Below are 16684 nucleotides of genomic sequence, written 5' to 3'. Positions count from 1 at the left end.
TTGGGTTAACCCAGAGTGGAGTGAGCAATCCCACATGTTTAGGTTAGCTTAGCATGTTGCGACCACCAGTCCCACATGTTTGATTAGCTTAGCATGTAGCGACTTATCCCACATGTTTGATTAGCTTAGCATGTAGCGACTTATCCCACATGTTTGGGTTAGCTTAGCATTTAGCAATCCGTCCCATATGTTTTGGTTAGCTTAGCAGGTAACGACCAGTCCCACAACTTTGGGTAAATTTAACATGTAGCAAACAGTCCCACATGTTGTAGTTAGCTTACCATGTAACAACCAGTAGGAATGTGCGATAATTTATTGTTTGATTTATCGTCAAAAACATTCTCACCGGTAAGAATATGTCATCCCATGATATAAACGATAAAGTCCCATGTCGAGGCGCCACGGGCCATTTGTCCCTCAATTTAGCCAAGAATGCCCCAAAAAAACATTGTTCCAGATAAAACTGCCTCTGTTTGTTGTCAACAACTTATTATTCTCTGGAGCAGAACGTTGTTTAAGGAAGCTCCATCGTGGAGCCTCCACGGTGTGCACTGCCACCGCCCCCCTCACACACCGCTGTGTGTGTGTGTGAGGTGTTCGTCACGGCTACCTGAAGCTGTCGTGATGCGATACATCGTGGAACGCTATTTAGTTAAAACCAGATAAACATCCAACAAAGTGAACCTATTCAAGTTCCTCCGTCAGATCCACCCATAGTTCCACAAACACAGGTACAGAGATGAATCTGTAGCAACGATAATAAACTGGAAACTCAACTAAAGCTAACTATGCTAAGCTAACACACCGACACACAGACTGGGCTAAGAGCTAACGCTAACCACTCTATATAAGGAATAAACCAAGTAAAAAGAACACGTCTTACTGTCATAAAACCACAGAGAACCATCAATTTGTTTATGGTCAGATTTAACACTAAAATCTAAACATGTCACACGTTGTGCAAAATAAATGTTAGCATAAATATTAATATCACTATTAATTCGTCCAAACTTGTGAAACGCAATATATTTTAATTATATTTCATGTGTTCACAGACAAAGCTGGTCCCATTAGACTAATGTAACTATTGAGATTATTACACATAAATATAGTGAATGATTAAATCATCAGCTTGATCTGGTTAAATTATAGGAAATCAGAGATTATTTATTAACCATAACTTTATGTAACTCATTATCAGATATAAAATAAACAAGATTCAGCAACAGTAAAAACACTACTGGAGTTATTTTTGCTTTTCATGTTTTTTTTTTTTTTTTTAAGAAAATGATTTGATTTCAAGTGAGGAAATAAATAAATGACATACAATAACACTAATAAAGTGATCCACATGCACTAATATATTCCATAAAATATCAGCTCATGAACTCTGGGTCAGCAGATATTGTAGCCTTTTTTAATGTGTCTAATGTTGATGTATTAACATTTATTTGTGTTTGTAAAAAACCTATTTACAATAAGTTGTGAATTTTTTTATTTTTATTTATCGCAATTTATATCGTTATCGCGATAATACCAGAAATTATCGGGATCATTTTTTGAGTCAATGTCACCCATCCCGAACGACCAGTCAAATATTTTCTTAGCTTATCTTGTAGCGACTCGTCCTACACATGTTAGCTTAGCACGTAGCAGCGCTAGCTAAGCAGGGTCAAAGCGGGTAAAGCTGAGAGGCTACATTATTGGCTCTATTGGTTAATATCGTCTAATCAGCTGATTTGTTATTGGACCAAATATGAACCATAACAACGAGGTGCAGGACGGAGGGAGATGCAACCAGCTACGATTAATTAACTAAGATCATCTTTGAACAGAAAACTGATCATGTGACACATCAAATAGAAAGTGGCTTTTTTCTCCCCTTTGTCTGTAGCTTTCTGCAGACAGGATGTGCTCCACCATGTGATCCAGCTCCTTCCTGTTGACCAGCCCCTGACTAAACCTGTGTGCTCTGTGTGCCAAACGCCCCTGTGAATCACTATGTCGATTAAATACTGCTAATATTAGAGTTTTATTTGTTTAGTCCTCTAACTCAGTGGTTCTCAACCTTTTCAGGCCATGACCGCCAAAATAAAGGTTCCAGAGAGCAGGGACCCCCACTGTAGCTGAAGGTGGTTGAACACAGACATGAACATTGAAGAACAGTCATGTGGAGACAGGACCATCTATAAGGGGGAATAAAGGGGAGATTTTTGGGGTCCATCCATAAAGTCAGTAAAATGATGGTCCATTGTTCTATGAATCTGTGATAACCACATTTATTTATTCATCTGATTAATATCCACTGTTATCCAGGAACGTTTATTATTATTATTATAGTCATCTTAAAGATAGAAATCCTGGTTTTAATCACAAATAAAAAGGATTCAAAGTGACCAAAAATGGTGGAAAAGGTGTTGAAATGGGATTTTAAAAACTACAGAAATGTGTTAAAAGTTGCACATGTGACTTTAGATAGTCAAAAACAGACAAAAAAAGTGGTAAAAAGGGTTCAAAGTGTCAATATTGGAACACTTGGTTTAAACTGGCAAATAATGGACATGACAAATGGTGAATGTGGTTAAATTGGCAAAAATAATCATGAAATATGGTGAAAAGAGGTTAAAAGTGAAAATAATGGCTCAACATATGTGACATTAGGTGTAAAAGTGGTGGAAAAGGTTTATAAGTGCTGAACATGTCTGGAAAGTGGAAAAATGTGTAGAAAAGTCAATAAAATGTGATGAAGAAGTGTCAGAAATGGGAGAAATGTAGCAAAAACACATTAAAAGGAGCAAAAATATGGCAAGAAAATGTGATGAAAATAGGTTAAAATATGGTGAGTTTGGTGTAGTTGCAGAGAAAAGGGTAAAAATTTGCAAAAATGGGCTGAAATTGTTCAAAAATATTCTTTGTTTCTTGAAGGTATCTGGTGACCCCCTCCCAGTGTCTCCCGACCTCAAGGTTGAGAACCCCTGCTCTAATCTAACAATAACCATACTTATAATAAATAATAATTATAATATAATAAAATGTTTGTTCATTAGTGATTTAATTTAATTTATACATAAAACTGTTCATATACAACATCAATATTTGTTTTTGTCCAACAGTACACTCTAGATAAAGTACATTATTATTATTAATTATTATAATAATAATAATAAAAAGAGAGCTATTTCTCTAAAGGTTTCCAACAAAGCCCACATGGTTTGTTGACAAAGGATCAATGGCTGCTGTAATGATGGTGATGTCTGTGGACAATTGAAAATCTGACATTTTAAAAGGGCTGTTTTGTTAAAAAAAAAAAAAAATGAATAAAAACAAATAAAATAACCATTGTTTACCTTAAACACCTTCCCAAAGGCTCCATCTCCCAGTTCACCGATAATATCCCACATTTCCTCCGGATTTTCATCCCTGCGCACGTTCTCATACTGTTTCTTTTTCTTCTCTGATCCCAGTTTGAAAATCTTTCGGAAATTAAAAAACGACATCGTGAATGAATCGCTAGTAGAAGTTGATGAGGGCAGAAATCCAGCGGTTGTTTTATTTTAGGGAGAATAAAAGTCCTGCCTTTGGACTCACATGCGTCCCGTTGTTTTAAATGTGGACTAGGGACCAATTTAGACCCCGTGTGGTCTGGAACCTCATGTTTACCACCGAATGTCACGCATTAACAGTGACTTCAACGAGGAAATCCAGAGAAAAGTGAGTTTTGCTGGAACACAAAGTAGTCACGGGAAGCTGGCCGTTGTTCCACCTCCCGGTGAGCCCAAAAATTACCTCCCGAGGGGCTTTTTCTGCAACCAAAACACAAAAAACACACCAGGAAACGCGTCCTTTCGGTTAAAAGGATGTTTAAGTGAATATATTCCAACAAAGTGAAGACACGAACAGCTTGATTGGGCCGTGGAAATGCAGAAATCGGACGTGTTTCTCTCTCTACGGTGTGGGACGAGTTTTGGTCAACTAGCGGATTTAGTGTCGCTGCGCGTTCACGGACGGCGCGCGGCCTCGTGCTCTGACGGTTGGCGGGAGTGATTTGTGGCTTCGTGAGGAAAAAAACACACAAAACCCCTCGGTTTGGGACATTTGTGTTAATTTCTAACCAATGAACCAGATTCTAGTGAATCACCTGTAGTTTTCCTTCTCAGTTTTGTCAAGAAACAACCCTCACCCGGATTGTTCTTCGTGTGACTACATTACCCAGCAAGCACTGCGATACGTGACGGCGCTCAAGTGACTAGGAAAGTTGGAATTCGCTTTTAAAAACAAAACTTAGCATTTTATTAATACAATTACATCATTTTAAGTACTTAGCCATGCATTTTATGAAGCATCAAAGTAGTTTTAAGTAACTATTTTTAAATATTTTGGTCACGTGACATGGTGCTATTTTACAGAGAGACACGCCCCCGGTAGTAATACCGAACTTGATGCCTGAGTCTCGGTGGGAATTTAAGATAAAAAATGTAGAATTAAACGATTTTACACGAATAATGAGATGCAGACAGAGACAATGGACTCTTTTTTTCTAAATCTAATTCCAAAGTTATTTTGTTTTATTTTTTGGTTTTGAATTTTTGTAAATCTATTATTACATCAATTCGTATTTAATTATTCAGTGTTTAATATGATATATATATATATATATATATATATATATAATGTGTTCTATTTGTTAATTTTGATCATTTACTTGTTTTATTTAATGTGACCTATACTTTTTAGATATCTAAATCAGTTCTTATTTATTTTATTAATTAATAATATTTTGTATTTATTAACAATTATTTATATATTGCATTTCTATTTATGGATAATAGTTTATTTTTGTGAATTTCTTATTATAAAAAAAATATTATTAACTAACTATATAGGAACTGATTAACATTGATTTTAATTTTTTGTTGTATTATTTTCTAATTTAACAATATTTTTATTATAGTAAAATACTGTTATTTAGCTATATATATAATTAATATTTTTATTTCTAGCCAATGAACCAACCTCCAGTAAATAACCCAAACGCGGATTGTTCTTCGTGTGACTACATTACCCAACAGGCACTGCGGTACGTGACCTCGCTAAAGTGATGAGAAAAGTAGGATTTCGCTTTAAAAACAAAACTTTATATTTTATTAATATAATTACATCACATTTAAGTACAAAACCATACGTTTTGTAAAATCTGAAAGGATTTTAATATATTTTTAAAAAATATATATTTTGGTCACGTGACGTCCGCGCTACTTTAGAGACACGCCCCCCGGTAGCTCGTAGCTAATTTGAAGCCTGAGTCTCGGTAAAAAAAATACAAAATTAAGTTAGAAAACTGTAGATTTAAACGATTTAACGCAAATAATGAGATGCAGACAGAGACAATGGACGCCGCAGAGGAGCCCTCGTCCATTCTGTGGGGTTTGGACCCGCTTTTCTCCGCCTTTGTTCGGCTTTACGTCAGCGACATTCTGCACATGACCGAGTCCACTCAGGTACCAGGTGAGACACGGGTTCTCAACCTTGGGGTCAGGATCTTATTTGGGGTCGCAAAACACAAAGAATATTGACAACAATTTTAACCAATTTTTGCTTATTTTTACCTTTTTTTTTGCAACTACACTAGACTCACCATATTTTAACCTATTTTCATGCATTTTTGCTACATTACTCCCAGTTCTGACACTTCTACATCAAATATGATAACATTTTCTGCGCATTTTATCACTTTCAAGACATGTTCAGCACTTATTAACCCTTTCCATCACTTTTCCACCTAATGTCACATATGTTGACCCATTATCTATTTTCACCATCTTTCATGATTATTTTTGCCAGTTTAACCACATTCACCATTTGTCATGCCCATTATTTGTCAGTTTAAACTCATTGTTTCAATATTGACACTTTGAACCCTTTTTACCACTTTTTCTGTCAATTTTCTGTGTTTTTTTAAAATCCCACTTTTCCTCTTTTCCCACAATTTTTGTTCACTTTGAACCCATTTTATTTGTGATTAAAACAATAATTTCTATCTTTAAGATGACTATAATAATAAACGTTCCTGGATAACAGTGAATATTATTCAGATGTATAAATAAATGTGGTTATCACAGATTCATAAAACAATGGACCATCATTTTACTGACTTTATAGATGGACCCCAAAAATCTCTCCCCTTTATTCCCTCTTATAGATTCATATTCAACCACCTTCCTCTACAGTGGGGGTCCCCGCTCTCTGGAGCCTTTATTTTAGGGGTCACGGGCTGAACAGGTTGAGAATCACTGAGTTAAACAATGCACACTTATCATTAGCATAAACAACGAACCTATCTCCTTTATTTTCAACAATAAATAATACTAATTAAAAAAAAAAACGTAATTTCATAAACTTAGTAAATAATTAGAATTAAAAAAAACAAAAAAAAAACATACAAAATAATGTTCTGTTATTTATTTAATTTGTGATTGAATTATTCTCTGATTGGAAATGCTCCTCAAAGATATTTGAGTTAAAACGTAGCTACAAGCTTTACATTACTACAGCCAAAAATGTAAATTTAATAAGTTTAACGTGAAAATCTAATTGCACTGTTCAGGGAAACATTGTGATTATTTAGGAAATGTTTTTTATTTGCCATTTACTTTAGTGATACCTTTTTAAAAGGTTGTGTGACATTATTTTAGTAGTTTTTTTTGTCTCGTAAATGTGTTAAAGAATAAACAAGTGCAAAATGTTTGATTTCTCTGATATGAGGAATCAATGAAAAGATGAATGGATGACATGTGTTTACACACTTTATCTCCTACTACTTCCTCCTCCACAGGGATCTACTTCTACAACCAGCACCCAGTCTACAGAGTGGATGTACTGGGAACTGTGGTGTACAAGAGAGAGCGAGAGGACTTCTTCTGCTATGGAGGTGCTGATGTACATCCTGTGTGTGTGTGTGTGTGTGAACCACACCTGTCAAACCAGTATCTGTGTGTTTCCAGTGGACGACGGCACTGGGGTCATAAACTGTCTGTGTTGGAAAAGTGAGCTGGTGAAGGACGACCGTCCCAGTAAGAATCACTTTAATACACTTTCATCTTCACTTCTTTGTTTGTTTGTACTACTTTTTTACCTCGTCATTTTCCTGTAATAACTTGTGATGATAAATATAATAGTTTAAATTTATGATTTATTATGTTTTATTTAATAATTTAATACAAATATTTTATATGCTAATATATAATAAATAATATAATATAGTTAATTTTTGTGGAAAGTTTTATTGCGTTGTTACGAGTGTCTGGCCCCGCCCACGGCACCGCCTTGTGCAGCAGGTGGAGAGGGCGGAGACGCTCCAGGAGGCTTCAATGTGGAGGCGGAGCTAAGTAAGTTGCGGCGTTCCCAGCAGGAACGATGTCGGCTGGACATCGGAGATCTGCTCCGAGTCCGAGGAACGCTGAAGACGTCACGACAGCAACGAGAAATCATGGCCTCCAACTTCTGTGAGTGGAAAAGTTTACTTAGTTACTTCATTACTTAATTACTGAGGTACTTACATAGTTAATGACTCAGTTACTCATTTACTTAGTTACACACTTACTTGTTTTACAAAGCTAGTTATAGTTATTTAGTTACTCACTTTCATACTTAATTACTCGGTTACTCACTTAATTACTGTCGTACTTGGTCACTTACTTACGTATTTACCAACTAACTAAGCTGTTTACATTTTTACTATGTGAATATGTTAGTAACTTAGATACTAAGAAAGTCATTTAGTGAGTAGGGTAGTACATCAGTAAGTATTTAAAGGTCCAGTATTTTTCAACCATCTCCATTTGTTCTAAGAACCCAGAAACTTAGTATTTGAGGTTTATTTTCTCAAACTCGCCTGTTTCTGAAAAGTGACTTTCTCAGCAATTCTAAAAACGGGCTGTTTTGGAGCCTACTTTTGCATATTCATGAGTGGGCGTGTCTGTAGACGCAGACTTCCTGCCTCGTTCTTGTGAGGCAGATCAGTGATCACCAAAGCAATTTTCTTTTTGTTATTTACACACTGTTGTTATTGTTTTCAACCAAAAAACTACACATTACAGTAAAACACATGGATATTTATGAGGCTATTGTGATTGTGAGTCCGTCTCAGCGCCTCAGGCTGTGTGTTTATAGCAGCAGCAGCAGCAGCGGAGTCATTCAGCTGCTTCAAACACTTTCTGCTCCTCCTCATCTCTTTTAACTACAGGAATAGTGCATTTAAGGTGATAATCAGTTGTTTTGTTCAACCGCTGCGTCGCATTGTGTCACAAACACACGTCAGATTATGTCAAAGGTGATTACGAGGCAATATAACAGATACTAAAAATGGAACTGCTCCATTGCTGCCCACTGCTCCTCAGGGAGGGGTTAAATGCAGAGAACACATTTAGTGTATGTAGGTTTACATATGACAATAAAGTATAATATATATTTTATATTAAACCACAGTGTTTGTTTTAGCTGTGAGGTAGTCTGAGAGGGAGGAGCTCACTTTCTTATAGAGTAGGAGGAGTTTCCGCTAAGTGACGTTGAGTAGCGAGAAAAATCAAACTGTCCCGTTTGGAGCTGATTTTTTACAAAATGTGGAATAACAGGAGTTATTCCATTATCAAATGTGTGGCTCTGAATGTGGCTAAAATAATGTACATAATGTACAAAACCATTAGAAAGTGTATTTTTTTCATAATACCGCCCCTTTAAGTAAGTAAGTGTGTGTGTGTGTAGATAGAGTGTGTGACCCTCTGATGGAGCTACAGATCTCCTGGATGATGGATCTTCCTCAGCTTTACAGAGACTGTTATGATAAAAAGCTGCAGCTGGATCCTCACGCCACCAGGTAGGAACAGCCAATCACTGAGCAGCTTCCTGTTCCTGCTGTAGGTGAACTTCCTGTTCTCCTCCAGCAGAGACTCTCCTGTGGGCGGAGCCTCCATCGTTGTCAGGAACTTCTTGGAGAAGAATTCTGTCAGCAGATTCAGAGAAAATGATCTGAAGGAGCTGCTGGAGCCACTGGTGGTACAGGGGACACACACACACACGGTGCTGTGTGTGTGTGTGTGTGACGGTGCGGTGTGTGTGTGTGTGTGTGTGTGTTCAGGCTCCTCCTTCATCCCAGCAGCTCCAGCAGCTCCTCAAACAGACACTGCAGCACCTTCAGGACGAGGGCGTGGTCTACCCTAAGGTCAAGTCACCTGACCAAGTTTATCTGGTGAGCGGTTACCATGGCAACGCCATCCGCTGCATCTAATGTGACGTGCTCACTCTTCTTCTTCTTCAGGTGACGTCACGGGACAAAGAGCTGCTGGTGGCCATCCTCGACGTCATCAGGGAGGACTCCAGGCGGGAAAAGTGTGCGTCCATCTTTACTTTGTGTGTTTTTCACCTCAGTGATGTGCTTTTTGTGTGTTGGATGTTTTTTGCTGTTTTCTCTACATTTTATTTAAGCATTTTTCGTGTAACTTTTCCTTCGTTTTGTACATTGCTGTTGTGTATTTTTTCTGTTGTGTATTTTTGCTTGTTTTTGTGTAACTTTTCCTCTTTTTGTGTGTGCGTCTTTACTACTTTTTGTATGTTTGTTGTGTAACTTTTTCACAGTTATCTTGTTTATGTTTGCTGTAACTGTATTTTTGCTGCAAGAGTTTTTTGTGTATTTTTTGCTGTCTTGTATTTTTGTGTTGTTTCGTGTGTTATTTTTTTGCATTTTTTATGTACCTTTTTCCTTTGTTTTGCATATTTTGATGCTTTTTGCGTATTTTTGCTCTCGTTTTGTATTTTGCTATTGTGTATTTTTTGCTTATTTTTGTGTAACTTTCTTTTTTGTTGTGTATCTTTGCTATCTTTTGTTGTTTTTATTTTTTCTTTAAGTTGTTTGTGTGTTTCTTGCTGTTTTTTGTGTAACTTTTCCTTCATTTTCTTGTGTATCTTTGCTGTCCTTTGTAGTTTTTTGTTGTTTAGTGTATTTTTGTCATAAGTTTTTTTTGTGTTTCTGTTTTTTTGTGTAACTTTTCTGCTATTTTTTGTGTATCTTTGCAGTGTTTTGTATTTTTGTTGTTTTTTGTATCTTTGCTCTAAGGTTTTTGTGTTTCTTGCTGTTTTTTGTGTAACTTTTCCTTCGTTTTTTTTGTGTATCTTTTCTGTCTTTTATATTTTTGTTTCGTGTATTTTTCCTGTAAAAATTGTTTGTCTTTTTGCTGTTTCTTGTGTGTTTCTGTTGTTTGTGTAACTTTTCCTCTGTTTTGTGCATCTTTGCTGTTTTTCTTATTTTTATTGTTGTTTAGTGTATTTTTTCTGTTTCTTGTGTGTTTCAGTTGTAATTGTGATGATGTGATGCTGATGACGTGTGTGTGTGTGTGCGTGTGTGCAGATGCAGAGAAGGGTTGCCATGTCCTACACATCCTGTCGGCGGTTCGCCAGCGTTACAGTGTGAACGTGAGCAGAGCGGCGCTGCAGCTGCTCGTCCAATCACTGGAGAGCAGCAGTGACATCATCAGTACCAGTGACTCTCATTACATCGCTTTCTAACGTGAGAATAATAAAGAACACGTGGGTTTGACTTTGTGTGTTTCTGGAGATGTTTTTGTACATTTTTGGAATCGTTTTTACTGTTTTGCATTTTTTGCTTCTATTGTGTTTTTTTTTTTTTTGTGCATTTTTTTTAAGTATATTTTGGCTGTTTTGTGTTTTTTTTTTGCTGTTTTGTGTTTATTTGTTCTAGTTTCGTGTTACAAAGTAATTTAGTGGGGTTTTTTTTCTAATCATGTTTTTTTAAAATTGTGTATTATTGTCATTATTTTGTGTTTTGTTGGTTTGTGTATTTTCCTTGTTCCATTGTGTGTTGTAGGAATCACTTTTTTTTGTTTTTTGTTTTTTTGCTGTTTTTCTGGTGATATTGTGTACGGTATGTTATGTGTATTTTTTTGGTTTTGTGTAATCTTTCCCATGTTGTGTTTTTTTTTTTGTTGTTTTCTTTGTCTTTGTGTACAATAAATTAAGTAATTTTGTATTATTTTTGGTATTTTGGAGTTATTGTCATTTTGCGTGTTTTTTTGTAATGATTTGTCATAGTTTTGTATTTTTCAGTTGTTAGATTTGAAACGTGTGTACTTTGTTGCCAACATAACAAAGGACTTCATCAGGGGAAAAAGTGGGAGGTCTTAGACTGGCCTTAACCCAGTAGATCAGTGTGCCGGAGTCCAGTCCTTGAGGGCCTGATTCCTGAGACTTCTGGATGTGTCTCTGCTCCAACACACCTGAATCAACTGAACGTCTCGTTATCTGCTTCTGCAGAGTTTGATGACAACACATAGGTTTGAACAAGGTATGTTGGAGCAGAGAAACGTCTAAAAGCCTCAGGAATCTGGCCCTGGAGGACTGGAGTCCTGTATGCCACCAAATATTAAATGTTATTCACTTTAAGATATTTAATGTCTGTTCCAATACTTTTATAGACTGTATATAAAGTCATTTTGTGAGGGTTTTTTTGTATTTTTGTTGGTTTATGTATTTCGTTTGTCATTTCATGTGGTTTTGAAACCATTTGTAATTGTTTTGTATTTTTAGGTTTTGTTTATATGAAGCCTTTTTTCAGCTTTGTGTGTTTGTGTTGTTATTTTGTGTGTTTCCTTTGTATCTTTGTGTGTATGTGTTATTTTGTGTGTTTCCTGTAAATGTGTTGTTATTTTGTGTGTTTCCTGTGTTTGTGTTATTTTGAGTGTTTCCTGTGTATCTTTGTGTGTATGTGTTATTTTGTGTGTTTCCTGTAAATGTGTTATTTTGTGTGTTTCCTGTAAATGTGTTGTTATTTTGTGTGTTTCCTGTAAATGTGTTGTTATTTTGTGTGTTTCCTGTGTTTGTGTTATTTTGGGTGTTTCCTGTGTATCTTTGTGTGTATGTGTTATTTTGTGTGTTTCCTGTAAATGTGTTATTTTGTGTGTTTCCTGTAAATGTTATTTTGTGTGTTTCCTGTAAATGTGTTGTTATTTTGTGTGTTTCCTGTAAATGTGTTATTTTGTGTGTTTCCTGTAAATGTGTTGTTATTTTGTGTTTCCTGTGTTTGTGTTATTTTGGGTGTTTCCTGTGTATCTTTGTGTGTATGTGTTATTTTGTTGGATGGATGGACATGTTGCTTTAAGGCTGTAGGGCTGAGCGCAGAAACGTCCCTGGGGTTCTTATTAATGTGTGTGTGTGTGTGTGCCAGTGAACAGACTTTTAAGTGGAACACAGGAAGTACCAAAAACACCATCAGAATCACATCAAGCTGACCTGCTTTTGTTGGATCTACTGAATATTAAACACACGTTACATGAAAAAGGAAGAAAATAAAACGACAACACTCATCACTGTTCTAGTTTTTTGTTAATGTAGATTTTTGTTTTGTTTTTGTAGTGGATTTCTTTTTGTTTCTACCTGCTATGTCTCATCAGTATGTGTGACTCTCCACTCAGGTGTTACTCACCCCCTCATTACCTTCTCATTACCTTCCCTCACTATTAAAGGAGTGCTTGAACACAAATAAACAGGCTACATTAAGGTGAACACAAAGAAATTGCATGTGTTGTTTGTCTTTTGTGTGTGGTTTCCTTAGATTGCCTTTGTAGATGATTTTATTTGTGTGTTTCTGTTGTCGATTTGTGTATTTTTACGGTCGTTTAGTGCGTTTTTTTGTGTACTTTTGGTGTGTTGTTGCTATTGATGTGTATATTTGTTGTCATTTTGTGTTGTTTGTGTATTTTTGCCTTTTTGTGCAATTTTAGTGTCTATCTCTATTCGTTGTGCTTTTTGTGTAAATTTGTTGTCATTTTGTGTATTTTTTGTCTTTGGAATCATTTTTGTTGTTGCTTTTGGGTATTTGTAGTAACTATTGTGCATTTCTCTCACTCGTTGTTGTCTTTTTGTTATTTTTCTGTCGTTTTGTTCATTTTTAAACTAATTTTTATGGTCCTGTTGTGTATTTTTCCATCATTTTGTGTTTTTGGAATCATTTTTGTGTAATTGAGTTGTCTGTGGGTATTTGAAGTCACTATTGTGCTTTTTTTTCTTTTTCCTTTTCTTGTCTTTTGTGTATTTTTGTGTCTTTATGATGTCAAATGACAAGAACGTTTTTTCTTCAAATATTTCCAAGAGTTGTCTTGTTTTTCTAAAATAGTGCAATTTCTCTCTCTCTCAAAAAAAAAAAATCCTACAGAATTCCTATAAATTATATTAAACTTAAAATGTGTTCACAAATGTATGGAATGTAACTGTACTTTTTAACTTTATTGTTAGTGACATAATATTGTTATGGTAAAACAATGGGAACCCAAAGCTCTTTGTGCTATGTTGTTTGTTTTTTTCTCCTGCACCTCCCGCTGTGTCCACAGGGGGGCGGTGTCGGGCCACTAATTGGCTCCTTTGATGTAGCGCGGGCCGCCTGTGATTGGTCGCCTCTCCAACATCTGTATGTATAGATCCAGCGGCTCGTGTCTCCGGCCAGAAAACCGTCCCGCTCCGTGCGAGAGGCGCGTGCATGAGGATGGAGACGGAGCTGTCACGCGCAGGAGGAGGAGAAGTTGTGGAGGTGATGAAGAAGGAGTGAGAATGATGATGATGATGATGATGGTGGTTAACTGAAGCCCCTCCCACTCCTTCCCTAAATTCCCAGCGCTGCTCGTGACGCAGGGCCGCGTGCACCGGGACACCGGAACACTCTGATCGGATCGTCTTCGTTGAAGTCGGATTATTATGGCTGAGCTTGGGTCGGATCGATGATGATGATGGTGAAGGAAGAGGAGGAGAAGGGGGGCGCAGCGGGGGATGCGCGCGCCCTGCGCTCCGTGTCCTGATCGTGGGAACCAGAGCGCGTGCACATGCAGAGCCTCAACATGCAGTTCAGGACGGTTCTGGACGTCAAAGTGGTGGACGTGGAGAAGAGACGGAACCCGTCCAAACACTACGTGAGTCCTCCCTCCCTCACGCACGCACGCGCACGCACATTTCAAGCGCTTCTGCAATGATTCCCAATCAGAGGTACGCGTCCTTCTCATGTGTCATACTGCAGGTCCTCCTGTTTTATCATTTATACAAACACACGTTGGTTCTATTCCTTTAAACGTAAAGAAAAAGAAAACAATAATACACTGGACAAATAATAATAAAACCAACTTTTATCAAAGGGGGCGGGGCCACAGAACTGTGATGATCTGATCTGAAGGTCACATGATCAACTATCGTGTCAATAATGAGCAATCAGAGCTGTGTGTGTGTGTGTGTGTGTGTGTGTGTGTGTGTGTGTGTGTGTGTGTGTGTGTGTGTGTGTGTGTGTGTGTCGTCCATTGTGTATCTTTAGATTGTTATGTGTATTTTGTGTTTCTTTCTGTAATAAATTCTGTACTAAGTTTCTTGTCCTTTTGTGTAAATTTGGACCCATTCTGTGTATTTTTTAGCTAATTTTGTGTAATTTTTTTTCTTCCTTGTGTAGTTTTTATTGTCTTTGTGGGTTCTGACTTGAGTTTACTTAGTTTTGTTGTCGTTTACTATGTCTGGACTCATTTTGTGTATTTTTGAACTCATTCTGTATATTTCTATCGTCCGTTGTGCATTTTTGTGTATTTTTTTTAAATTTTGTATTTTTGTTGTCCTTTTGTATATTTCTGGACTGGTTTTGTGTCATTATAGAATAGAATAGAAGACTTATTGTTATCATACACAATGCACAACAACAGGACAACTCAAGATTACAGGTATAAAGAAAAAAAACTCATTCTGTGAATTTTTGGACTCATTTTGTGTATTTTTTGTTCCTTGTGTAGTGTTTGTTGTCTTTTTGTGGGTTTTCATTTCCGTTTACTTAGTTTTCCTGTCATTTACTGTCTGTTGTCATTTACTGTATTTTTTATGTCCTTTCTGTAATTTTGACTCATTCTGTGTATTTTTTTATTCACCATGTAGTTGTCTTTTTGTGGGTTCTGATTTGACTTTACTTAGTTTTGTTGTTGTTTACTATGTTTGGAGTCATTTTGTGTATTTTTAAATGAATTTTGTATATTTCTGTCGTCTGTTGTGTATCTTTAGATTCATTTTGCCACATCTGCTGTCGTCATTTCTGTCATTTTAATGCTTTTGGAACCATTTTTGTGAATTTTTCTTGTCTTTTTTTTTCTGTCGTTTTACTTTTGTGTGTATTTGGAGTGATTTTTATTTATTTTTATGTCATTTTGTGTAGTTGTCTGTTGTTTTGTGTGTATTTGGAGTCCTTTTTATGTAAATGTGTTGTAACTTTGGGTTTTTGGTGATGTGTAATTTCTATTGGTCTATTCATAGAGTGCTAGTAAAGAGAAAAAGCAGAACCGTTGACCGTTTTAGACTTCTCATTCTTCATTTTCTCTCATTTTTCCCTCTTTTCTGTGTCTGAGTAGATTCTATTATTCTTTTTTCTTCTTTATTATTCCCTCCAGAATCATTTTTATTAATTTTCTCTTTATTTTTTTTTTACTGTTTTCTTTCAGTTTCTCTCTTTTCTATTTCTATCTCTTTGTCCTTTAATTTGTCTTCCCACCCTATTCCCACTGTCTCTGGTGTCCAGTCCATGGCCTACTTTAGTTTCCTGAGCTCCCCAGTCTCCAGGGACCAGGTCCAGTTAGCGTGGGAAGAAAACGGCAGAATCTGTGGAAAACCTTTCAATCCCAGACTGTCTTGTGTTCCTCAGACACAGGCTGACGAGTCGCTGCGGTGCACTTTTAAAGGAAGAAGAAGAAGAAGTTCAGAGCGTTCCATTAAATGGGACCTCACACCTTCTTCATTCCCACTCCTTCTTTGATGTGGAAACGTTATTATTATTATTTCCGTCTCTCTTCGGTCCTCTGAACAGCTTGTGCGATGATGAATGCGGGAAAATGTACAAGATGACAACAAAAATGACTTTAAAAACACACTGAGACAGCAAAAACACACACAATTACTTACAAAACACATGACGACTACAAAGATACTTAAAATGGCAGAAGAAAAAACAAAAACACAGTTATTGACTCAAAAATAACAATCAGTGAAAAATCTAAAAAATGACAATAAAAATACTGAAAATAACTCCAAAAATACACACAAGACAACAAAAACACACACAACAAAAACACATCATGAAAACAAAAATGCACAAAATTACTCGCATAACACAAAATGACAGAACAATTAACAAAAGAACAACAAACACACTTATTGACAAAAACCAACAACAAACACACAAAAATATACAAAATGACAAGAGACACACACAGTGACTCCAAAAATATACATTACCACAACAAAATACACAAAACGTCAGAAAAAGTGACAACAAAAACACACATTAATGACTTTAAAAACACAATGAGACACAGCAAACACACACACAATTACCTAATAAACACGACAACTATAAGATACACACAAAACCACAAAAAAATACACAAAACTATTCTGAAAACACACACAACAAATGCACACAAAATGAGAGAAAAATTTGGGGGAAAAAATGCAAAACAAAAATGAACAAATAAGACTAAACTATTTATTAATTGCTGTGTTAATGCTCTGCTCTGATTGGTCATTATTCTAATGCTGACATGAATGTTGATCATGTGACCCTCAGATCAGACACAATCACAGTCTGTTGTAAAGCTTTTATCATGTAAAG

At 36.3% G+C, this 16684-nt stretch overlaps 3 protein-coding genes across 14 annotated transcripts in view; 2 read left to right on the top strand and 1 right to left on the bottom strand.

Moving 5' to 3' along the window:
• LOC114465049 (serine/threonine-protein kinase 10-like) overlaps positions 1 to 4154 on the bottom strand; it is a 34278-nt gene extending 30124 nt beyond the window's left edge. The window contains exon 1 of the mRNA XM_028449795.1: positions 3348 to 4154. Coding sequence (XP_028305596.1) covers positions 3348 to 3497 — 150 coding nt within the window. The 5' untranslated portion in view covers positions 3498 to 4154. The remainder of the gene's footprint in view (positions 1 to 3347) is intronic.
• Positions 4155 to 5263: 1109 nt separating this feature from the next.
• On the top strand, positions 5264 to 13516 carry stn1 (STN1 subunit of CST complex). 4 transcript variants are annotated; one of them, XM_028449853.1, is made up of 10 exons: positions 5264 to 5505; positions 6833 to 6928; positions 7002 to 7070; positions 7335 to 7502; positions 8761 to 8872; positions 8940 to 9051; positions 9134 to 9244; positions 9314 to 9386; positions 10400 to 10558; positions 13395 to 13516. In XM_028449853.1, the coding sequence occupies exons 1-9, from the start codon at positions 5373 to 5375 to the stop codon at positions 10555 to 10557; spliced, it is 1032 nt and encodes a 343-aa protein (XP_028305654.1). In that variant the 5' UTR covers positions 5264 to 5372; the 3' UTR covers position 10558; positions 13395 to 13516. The 4 variants fall into 4 exon arrangements, with proteins under 4 accessions (XP_028305654.1, XP_028305648.1, XP_028305630.1 ...); XM_028449847.1 differs by having other exon boundaries at positions 7332 to 7502; positions 8943 to 9051; XM_028449829.1 differs by having other exon boundaries at positions 7332 to 7502.
• Positions 13517 to 13665: 149 nt separating this feature from the next.
• Positions 13666 to 16684, top strand: part of sh3pxd2aa (SH3 and PX domains 2Aa) — a 70924-nt gene continuing 67905 nt past the window's right edge. For 8 of the 9 annotated variants that reach the window (XM_028449730.1, XM_028449721.1, XM_028449713.1 and 5 more), the window contains exon 1: positions 13666 to 13967. In XM_028449730.1, the coding sequence (XP_028305531.1) occupies positions 13881 to 13967 (87 nt within the window). In that variant the 5' untranslated portion in view covers positions 13666 to 13880. The remainder of the gene's footprint in view (positions 13968 to 16684) is intronic. The other variant, XM_028449764.1, reaches the window with a different exon arrangement.

Source organism: Gouania willdenowi, chromosome 1, assembly GCF_900634775.1.
Source record: "Gouania willdenowi chromosome 1, fGouWil2.1, whole genome shotgun sequence".
NCBI lineage: Eukaryota > Metazoa > Chordata > Actinopteri > Blenniiformes > Gobiesocidae > Gouania > Gouania willdenowi.
The sequence above is the reverse complement of the archived record's forward strand: the minus strand, read 5'-3'. Positions and strand labels throughout refer to the sequence as shown.